General features: G+C 35.3%; 1 protein-coding gene and 1 long non-coding RNA gene across 2 annotated transcripts; both read left to right on the forward strand.

Annotated features, from left to right (window-relative positions):
* Window positions 1–421: 421 nt before the first annotated feature.
* On the forward strand, window positions 422–6,700 carry LOC112036405 (protein IMPAIRED IN BABA-INDUCED STERILITY 1; the record flags this gene model as incomplete). The annotated part of the gene is made up of 8 exons (XM_024069205.2): window positions 422–1,221; window positions 1,531–1,815; window positions 2,169–2,486; window positions 3,909–4,136; window positions 4,504–4,601; window positions 5,350–5,440; window positions 5,547–6,089; window positions 6,449–6,700. Coding segments are annotated over exons 1-8 (2,226 nt in total), but the record flags the coding sequence as incomplete, so codon positions are not given.
* An 8-nt stretch (window positions 6,701–6,708) lies between these two features.
* On the forward strand, window positions 6,709–7,863 carry LOC136064409 (uncharacterized). Its single transcript, XR_010626023.1, has 2 exons — window positions 6,709–7,177; window positions 7,374–7,863. It is a non-coding gene; the product is annotated as an uncharacterized LOC136064409 (long non-coding RNA).
* Window positions 7,864–10,848: the final 2,985 nt, after the last annotated feature.

Genomic DNA, 10,848 nt, shown 5'->3' on the forward strand with positions numbered 1-10,848 from the left:
AAACAGAAAGACAAAGACTTGGTTTAGTCAACAACCACCCAACCAAAACACAACCCTCTTTATTGGTCACACAAATTAATAATACTTTTATAAACCCACGCGCCTCACGCGCAACCAAATTTGCCAATCCCATTTCCTCAAATTCCCATGCATTTCCGCCACTTCATGCATTCAAAGTACAGACTACAGACTACGACCCAACATTGAAATACAGCAACAACAACAACAAAGTAGTTTAATTTGAAAGCAAAAATACATACCATGCTAAAAAGTCTAATAAAAACAAAACACAATTTCAAAATCTACTGTACCATTTATCTTAAGACTAAGATTTCCCATTATTATTATTATTTTTTATATAAAAAGAAAACACTTTTTTGTTTTTGATATATAAAAAAACAAAAACAGAAGACTTGTTGATAATCCTCCGTTGATTACGCAAAAATTCTGTTGTGTGAAAGCCGCATTAAAATCCTCTATCCACTATCTTCCGCAATTCTCGCACAAACTGAACAAAGAAACTTTCACAATACACAGAGAGAGACAAAAACTTAAAACAAGCTTTTACAATCTTGGGTTATGTTTTTCTATAATAATGCCTCAGTGAGTGTCTGTATATATATATATAAATAAATAAAAAGCCTCATTTTGCTTCACTTCCACTTCCAAATTCTTCTTCTTCTTCTTCTTCTTCCGGAGATGGGTTTTTTCTGAACTTCAAGAATTTGACGGGTCGACCCGGGATGCTATCTGGGTCGCCGTGGTGGTGGTTGTGGTGGTTGTAGTGGGTGTGGGGGGCAGCCGCGGAAGATGGGTTGCGTGAGCTCCAAGCAGGCGGTTTCCGTGACGCCAGCTGCTTTAGACCACTCGGGCGCTTTCGGGGCGGGGAATTCTGGTCGGATTCGGGTCGGGTCGGGAGAGAGCAATGGAGCGAAGAAGAAGAAGTCCGGTCATAAGAGTAGTGGTAACAGTTTCAAGAATGGTGGTGGTGAGTCGGTTGTGGTGGGGTTGGGGCAGAGTGGGAGCGAGTTGGGTGAGTCAGGCAGAACGAGTTCGAATGGGAACGAGTCCTCCTTGAGCTTTAGATTGGGGAACTTGCAAAAGTATGTGGAGGGTGAACACGTGGCAGCTGGGTGGCCGGCTTGGCTCAGCGCCGTCGCCGGCGAAGCCATTCACGGCTGGGTTCCTCTCCGACCTGATGCCTATGAAAAATTAGAAAAGGTATACAATAAAAGCTTATAGCTTGATTTTACTTGTTTGAAATTTAAAATAAGTGACATGCATGGTGAGTAACTTATACAATAAGCCAAAACTTTTCCAAGTTTTCTGAAATGGGGTTTTGATTCTAATGATTTTAATGTGTTACTTATGTTATCTATGCTGTGAAAGAAGTCATTTTTTTGAAGAAGGGTATGTTGGGTTTATTGGGGTGTCTATGATTGGTGCTGTTTCATTTGAATTGTTTTACTGCTTGCTATTTTGTGTGTTTTTGATTATGACTGGTTGATTTGTTTTCAACTGCTTGAGTAGATCGGACAGGGTACATACAGCAGCGTGTTCCGAGCACGCGACCTGGAAACTGGGAGGATAGTTGCTCTGAAGAAGGTGCGGTTTGACAACTTTGAGCCCGAGAGTGTTAGGTTCATGGCACGAGAAATTTTGATTCTACGCAGGCTTGACCATCCAAACATTGTAAAACTTGAGGGCTTAATTACTTCCAGATTATCGTGTAGCATATACCTTGTGTTCGAGTACATGGAACATGATATTACTGGGCTCTTATCTTGCCCTGACATCAAGTTCAGTGAGTCACAGGTTTGCCCTGATTGCCTTAAACTCTTGAATGTGAAGATTTAATGCATGCGGTACTGAATGCTTGTGAGTTCTGACATATATAACATTGCATCAAGCATTCACCAGAAATACCTTAAATAAATTTGAATATGTTAATGAAGCTCATTCGCTTAAATTGTGAACTGAATTTGTTATGATGCTAAAAAAACAAGTAAACTCAATTTAGCCCTTCACTAAATCAGAATAAGAAAAATGTTATAAGAACAAATAAATGGAATAATTTACCATTCATTTGGTGTCCAAATATTCCCATAGTGTGTTATCATTATATTTACTTGTATACTGAATAAAATGAGGTTGATTTTCTTGTGTAGATTAAATGCTACATGAAGCAGTTGCTATCTGGGCTTGATCACTGTCACTCAAGGGGTGTAATGCATCGGGACATTAAAGGATCAAATCTTTTGGTAAATAATGAAGGAATTCTGAAGGTGGCTGATTTTGGACTTGCAAATTTCTCTAGTTCTGGGCATAGGCAACCCCTGACAAGTCGGGTTGTCACTTTATGGTACCGTCCTCCTGAACTTCTGCTGGGATCGACTGATTATGGAGCATCTGTGGATCTCTGGAGTGTTGGCTGTGTATTTGCAGAACTATTACTTGGAAAACCTATCCTTCAAGGGAGAACAGAGGTAATCAGCTTAATAAAGTAACTCATTTTGCATTTTTTTTTTTCAAATCTGAGTCTTAATATTTATGAGTATTGCAATAACATAAGGATACCATTAGGAAAAGTATAGGTTCAGTTGAAATGACTTATGTTAGTTGAATCAGAATTGGGATAATTTTTATCTCCAAGAAATGGCAATCACAAACTGGGCAAAATTTAAACAAGGGAGAGTAAAACCAATCTGAGGGTGTGGATGGGCTAGAGACAACTTCAAGGTTAAAGTCTTCCAATGGTTAGAAATATTACCGGAAATGGTGCTTTCAAGCATCTCTTTTGATTGCAACAAATAAAAGAAGTAAAATAAATAAATTGGCTAAAAGTTTTGAAAATAATGCCCTTTGTTTATGTCACGAAAGTGAGACATACTTCAATGTTTTCAAGCACTTTGTTTAACCTTCAAAGTCATTCTTTTTAACTGATCCCTATAATCTTGTACTTCCTGCCTCTTTAAGATCTTTATGGGTGAAACCATGAATGTGCTTTATGACATGGAAGTTAGACATACTTTAGCGCTTGTGAAGACACTCTTATTACTGAAGCTTAACTAGAAGATTCCTTTTGAGAATGCTACCAGGCATGTCCCCTTTGGTCAGCACTAGCAAGCTATTTTCTTGTTTCCTGTTGGTACTTGAGAATGCAGTTGGTCAATAGGATCTTCTCCCAGCAATATATATGGTCTGTTATCCTAGGTGAGACCCTCAAATATCTGTATTCACCTCTGTGTATGCTATTTTCACTGCATTACCATCACTTTTCATGCAGAATAGACCTTTCTTTTTAGACTTTTGAATAAAATTAGTCACATTTTTTCCTACCTACTTTGAAATTGTAAGAAGCCATTTAACACTGCCTGAAACCAAAAATCGGCAGAGACATTCAAATTGACATTTTAATCCCTTTTCTCCCAAGTGGTCTCCAATAATTGACTATAGACATGGGTATGTTTCCTAATAGAAAAAGGGTAAGTTCTATCATTAAAGAAAGTTATTGTAGGTAGTTATTCGATTTATAATAATAATAAATCCTTTTGTTTTGGTAACATTTTTATCCAATGAACGTTACAACTTTCACCACTTAGGCAGCTATATCTGTAATTAACATAATTTAACGTAGTGAGTTACAGAAATTTCCTTTTTTGAAGTTTTAATTGTTTGCTTTGAATTATAGTTGAGGTATAAACATGCACATTTGGGATGATTCGATATGGCTGTTCCCAATGTGTCCATATGGAGCAAGTAAAGTGTAGGAGCTGTATGTAAAGATGTATATAGACTGATAAAAGTATGCTATTATGTATAAATGAAGTTATATGAGTGATGGCTGTTCACATATTTACTTTAAAGTTTCCTACTCATGTTCTTATAGCTATGCTTTACTTTTACAGGTTGAACAATTACACAAAATTTTCAAGCTCTGTGGATCCCCACCTGATGAATACTGGAAAAGAACCAAACTTCCTCATGCAACTCTATTCAAACCACAGCAACCTTATGATAGTTGTCTACGGGAGACCTTTAAAGATTTACCAAAAACCACCATAAGCCTGCTAGAAACCCTTCTTTCCGTAGAACCATACAAGCGAGGGACAGCCTCCTCTGCTCTTGCATCTGAGGTAGTTGTGCGATGTAATATGATTATTTGTCTCATTTTAATTATTTGATATGATGGTTGAAAAGACTGCCTAGATTTATTTGGTATGCATGGAAGTGAGGTTACACTATTAAATCCATTATTTCTACATCATATGGTCATCAAGTCCGTTGTGATTGCAATTCTTTTTCGTCGACAATGAGTTTTTGAGTAGTCCATGTTTTCTTTTTCTCATATCAAGTATTTTATCATTCCTGTATTTGTCCCACTTTCATGTTACAATGTCAAATAAATGCAGCATGCTTAGCAACATTTCATAACTGTCTTGAGTATTGTTTTGCATCATTTAGGATTCTTCTAATGCCATATACTTTTCGTACTATATTCAGTATTTCACAACAAAGCCTTATGCATGCGATCCGTCAAGCTTGCCAATATACCCACCTAGCAAAGAGATTGATGCAAAAAGTCGTGAGGAGGCAAGGAGGTGAGGATTATCATTTTCTTTATATTGTCAAAAGTTTTACATGTTTTTATAGGAAAATAAAACGAAAAGAATAGAAAAATTACACAACTGGTTTGGACATCCCATCATGAAAAAGGAGCTGTTTGAACTCAGTTGTCAGCTAAGGCCAGTGTCAGAGGGGAGGATGGTAAACTAAACTGAGCATGAGAAGTTGAACTGGAATGACTTGATTACTCTTATTTTCATTTTTTAATGGATTTTATTATTTATTTATATCATAACTTATAGGCTATTATTTCATTTCTATGTCAAACTTCATTTAAAAAAGAAAAAGAAAATGTTCCTATATTATCAATGTCTTTTAAAGGTTCAAAACCTAGAAAAGGAAAACAAAGATTGGAGAAAAAAAAAAAAAATAAATAAAGATGCAAGAGTTTTAATAAAAAAAAGAGAAAAAAAGAACAGTGTTATTACTTGTCAAAAGTGATAAAACAAGCTCAAATTCTTAATGAGATTTCGACTTTAAGAAAAGAAAAAAAAAAAACCATAAAATGGCTTATTTATGTTTTAATTTTAAAAAAAAAAAAAACCCTAATTAACTGAAATCAATTCGGCTCCACCACTGGTTTGGGATTTGGAAAATATGTAGTGATGCTGAGAAATTTCAGTTTTGTCATTAATTGTCTGCAATTTCCAGCTTTATATGTTGTACTAGTGTTGTGTTATGTCATCTTTCCAAAACTACAATGACATTCAGAGAAATTTGCAGGAAAAAGATTGGTGGGAGAGTTCGTGGATCTGAAATGACAAGAAAGCCTGCAAGAAAACCCCACGGAATCTGTAGATTGGCACCAGCAGAGGTGTGTGTGTGTGTCCGAATCCACATGTAGAACATATATATACATATATGATGTAGTTAGCAAGGGGAGCTACTTCTTGCTGATGTACTTGTCCTTTTTCTTGCAGGAAATAGCAAACCAAAGTTACCAAACTCAACATTCTCATAAGATTAATGTTAGCAATGGAGATATTGTTAGAGATGTAAACTCCATGGTCGATGGGGCAGCACGAAAGCAATCAATTGATAAACTTGAGGACTCTTCCCACGTAAAGAATGCATCTCAAGGTGACATTCCTTTTTCTGTCCCCTTACAAGTTTCTACATCAAGTGGTTTTGCATGGGCGAAAAGGAGAAAAGATGATGCATCCATAAGATCACACAGTAGGTCTACTTCAAGAGGACACATTTACAATATTGTAGAACCTACTGCATTGCATACAAAGAACAATTTTGACTCCAAAAGGCATGAAAATGGGGATGTTATTCATGGGGCCCGCACAAATTCTAGAGGCCATGATTCATATGAGATTGCCAAGCTTGCAATGCAGAACAATTGGTGCAAGTTTGAGCGTCCAGATTCATTTGACGCATCTGATGAGTACCACTCTCAGGAACTATCAATGGCACAGTATCAAAAAGAGGAAATGGCAGCTAAAAGAAGCAATATCGTAAGTTTGTTAGAATGATTTCCAATTTTACATTTTCTACATTTGAAATTTTATTAAAAAAGACGAAAAGAAATAGTAGTAGTAATGTGAAATGATATGCATTTACAAGCTCAGAACTTGTACAACAATAACAAAGCCTTATTCCCAAATTTTTTTGGGACCAAAACTTGTATGATAATAAATTGTTTGAAATCAGAAGTAAATCCAAAGAGGTGTTCATTCAAGTTGATAGATTCATGCTTAAATTTTAATGGGGCTATTCATTTCTCAATACATATATAGACTAAAGGTGCCCTTAAATTGATAGATATTTATACGTTCATTATATCTTTAGTTGATTAATTTTGGGTTTCTAACAGGGCTACCGGGATCAAGGGGACAAGGTTGAGTTTTCTGGACCCTTACTATCTCAATCACATAGAGTTGATGAACTTCTAGAGAAACACGAACGCCACATTCGCCGAACAGTGAGAAAATCGTGGTTCCAAAGAGGTATAATAATAATAATAACAGCATCAGTACTTGTGTTCCCTACTTCAACATTCATGGCTTCAATTCAGTACTTGTATAACAAATTCTACCCTTTCTATGTTTTTTTTTTTTTTTTTTTTTTATTTCCAATTTTACATTTTCTACATTTGAAATTTTATTAAAAAAGACGAAAAGAAATAGTAGTAGTAATGTGAAATGATATGCATTTACAAGCTCAGAACTTGTACAACAATAACAAAGCCTTATTCCCAAATTTTTTTGGGACCAAAACTTGTATGATAATAAATTGTTTGAAATCAGAAGTAAATCCAAAGAGGTGTTCATTCAAGTTGATAGATTCATGCTTAAATTTTAATGGGGCTATTCATTTCTCAATACATATATAGACTAAAGGTGCCCTTAAATTGATAGATATTTATACGTTCATTATATCCTTAGTTGATTAATTTTGGGTTTCTAACAGGGCTACCGGGATCAAGGGGACAAGGTTGAGTTTTCTGGACCCTTACTATCTCAATCACATAGAGTTGATGAACTTCTAGAGAAACACGAACGCCACATTCGCCGAACAGTGAGAAAATCGTGGTTCCAAAGAGGTATAATAATAATAATAACAGCATCAGTACTTGTCTTCCTTACTTCAACATTCATGGTTTCAATTCAGTACTTGTATAACAAATTCTACCCTTTCTATGTTTTTTATTTTTTTATAGCTTTACTTGTGTTGTTCCATCTCGTGCTTAGCTTTACCTGTCTCTATTTGTGGTTAACGGTGTGATATTTGAAGTGCAGGTAAAAAGCATGGGAAATAATTATCAGATATGCTTTGTGTGAGTGATTTTGGAAGAGAATTGTTCTCCAAAAACAAAATCTGATTATTAACAGAATTCCATCATGGAAGAACATATTTATACCACATTGGCATATCCAGTGAACATGCCATTAAATTGTCAGGAAAATAAAATATCCAGTGTGACTCATGGCCAATGAAGCTGGAAGCTACAGTATGATGCAACTAATATTTAGCTCTTAAAAAGACAAAGGAAGTAGAAAACAATGAGAGGTTGGAATGACTGGATTGCTGTCTTCTTTCACTCAGTAATAGTTAGCCTTTTTTATTTTATCATTCATTTAAAATGTAGTGCCTCTATGTTCTCTGATATGATGTAAACCATCCGGCTATGTATATATAAGTGGTAATAGATTTGAGAAGAGTTCTGTACTGCTGTACATTGTTTATGGTTCATGAGGCTCAAGGCAACAGGCTTACCTTTCTTTGTCATCCTTTGGCATTGCTTCTTTTCCAAGCCTTTCTTCAGCAAAATATTTAGATTTTGGCAAAAGAGCAACTAAAACCAACCTCAAAATTTCATTTAAGAAAGAGAGTACACCGGATACACTAAATAATTTTGTTCCCACAATTCTTGAACGGAAAGGGCAAATTATTAAATGTTCTGCATCTCTTCAAACAAATTTGAAATTTCTTCATATGTATTATTCTTTCTTGGATATTTTCTGCACATGTGATAGAAGAAACTGTCAAGTTTTAACTCCACAAATTTCATACATACAGTCGATAGCACTCTGGAACTCTACCTTTTCAAAGAAGAAAAGTATCACCAGTAATAATGACATCTCTTTTTGTAAGGCTTTTCTGGGCTTCTCTTTACTTTGGGAAGACCTTATACTCCTACTATAAGCAGGACCTGAGTCTAGTGTTGCTTTGGATATAGGCCCAGATCAAACACATGCTTGAACGAACCCAGCCTAGCCAGTGAAACAGGAACTTGTAGGCTCTCCCAAGCCCATATCTGCCAGGAAACAATCTAAGGCCCATAGATCTCAACAAAACCCATTTGACACATGTATAAATATAAGCCCAAAAAGTAATGTTGGAGCATGTTCTCTATACAACAGGGTGTGTGTGTTTTTAAGAAAAAAAAATTATAATTAAGTAGTTGGGGTGAGGAGATTTGAATCGTGGACATTTCTCTCAGAAACACCAAGAAGTTTCAATTGAGTTACAAGTCAAAACACCATTTGGCCTACATTACTTTTTTATCTCACCAGGAGATTTTATCTCATATTATTTATATATTGTTTAAATGTGTTTTTGTGCATATTCTATCTACATCTCCTCAACACACTTGTCTCTTTATCTCTTAGTACTCTCATTGTCACCTGTTCATTTTTTTTTTCTTTTCTAATCATTGAATTTTTTTTTTCTATCTAAATAATACTTCCCGGTGAAAGGGAAAAGAAATTACTAAGAAAGAAAACTAGAGCTATCTAGCTCCTTGCTCCCTATGCAAAAATCAAGGATGGAAGATATGTGAATGTAATATTACAAAAAAGAGGCCATTTGGAAAAATTATGGGCAATGAAATTAGCTTACATATAGGTATGATTTACAATCCATTCAATAAAGGAATTCAATATAATTAATTTTGGTTCTAGTTATAAATCATCTATAGAACTATGTGGAGAGATAGAGAAGTTCTAAAGTGGTTGGATTTCTTTTTCTTTTTCTTATAGAAAAGGTTGGTTTAAATTTAGTGCATCTCCTCCACAGACTACGTAGCTATATTCCATAGTTGTTGCTTTCTTTACTACTAGATTTGCCACTTTGACCTCTGCTACCAAGTAATCTTAGTTATCTAATTAGGAGTGGCAAAATACCTACATTATTTGTCTTGCTCTCGCTCCAGGCAAGTTTTCATTGCTCTGAAGCATGAACAAGGTGAGGATTAGCTTTACCTGTCTCTATTTGTGGTTAACGGTGTGATATTTGAAGTGCAGGTAAAAAGCATGGGAAATAATTATCAGATATGCTTTGTGTGAGTGATTTTGGAAGAGAATTGTTCTCCAAAAACAAAATCTGATTATTAACAGAATTCCATCATGGAAGAACATATTTATACCACATTGGCATATCCAGTGAACATGCCATTAAATTGTCAGGAAAATAAAATATCCAGTGTGACTCATGGCCAATGAAGCTGGAAGCTACAGTATGATGCAACTAATATTTAGCTCTTAAAAAGACAAAGGAAGTAGAAAACAATGAGAGGTTGGAATGACTGGATTGCTGTCTTCTTTCACTCAGTAATAGTTAGCCTTTTTTATTTTATCATTCATTTAAAATGTAGTGCCTCTATGTTCTCTGATATGATGTAAACCATCCGGCTATGTATATATAAGTGGTAATAGATTTGAGAAGAGTTCTGTACTGCTGTACATTGTTTATGGTTCATGAGGCTCAAGGCAACAGGCTTACCTTTCTTTGTCATCCTTTGGCATTGCTTCTTTTCCAAGCCTTTCTTCAGCAAAATATTTAGATTTTGGCAAAAGAGCAACTAAAACCAACCTCAAAATTTCATTTAAGAAAGAGAGTACACCGGATACACTAAATAATTTTGTTCCCACAATTCTTGAACGGAAAGGGCAAATTATTAAATGTTCTGCATCTCTTCAAACAAATTTGAAATTTCTTCATATGTATTATTCTTTCTTGGATATTTTCTGCACATGTGATAGAAGAAACTGTCAAGTTTTAACTCCACAAATTTCATACATACAGTCGATAGCACTCTGGAACTCTACCTTTTCAAAGAAGAAAAGTATCACCAGTAATAATGACATCTCTTTTTGTAAGGCTTTTCTGGGCTTCTCTTTACTTTGGGAAGACCTTATACTCCTACTATAAGCAGGACCTGAGTCTAGTGTTGCTTTGGATATAGGCCCAGATCAAACACATGCTTGAACGAACCCAGCCTAGCCAGTGAAACAGGAACTTGTAGGCTCTCCCAAGCCCATATCTGCCAGGAAACAATCTAAGGCCCATAGATCTCAACAAAACCCATTTGACACATGTATAAATATAAGCCCAAAAAGTAATGTTGGAGCATGTTCTCTATACAACAGGGTGTGTGTGTTTTTAAGAAAAAAAAATTATAATTAAGTAGTTGGGGTGAGGAGATTTGAATCGTGGACATTTCTCTCAGAAACACCAAGAAGTTTCAATTGAGTTACAAGTCAAAACACCATTTGGCCTACATTACTTTTTTATCTCACCAGGAGATTTTATCTCATATTATTTATATATTGTTTAAATGTGTTTTTGTGCATATTCTATCTACATCTCCTCAACACACTTGTCTCTTTATCTCTTAGTACTCTCATTGTCACCTGTTCATTTTTTTTTTCTTTTCTAATCATTGAATTTTTTTTTTCTATCTAAATAATACTTCCCGGTGAAAGGGAAAAG

The sequence above is a fragment of the Quercus suber genome, unplaced genomic scaffold, assembly GCF_002906115.3.
Source record: "Quercus suber isolate HL8 unplaced genomic scaffold, Cork oak 2.0 scaffold_24, whole genome shotgun sequence".
In the NCBI taxonomy this organism is placed as follows: Eukaryota; Viridiplantae; Streptophyta; class Magnoliopsida; order Fagales; family Fagaceae; genus Quercus; species Quercus suber.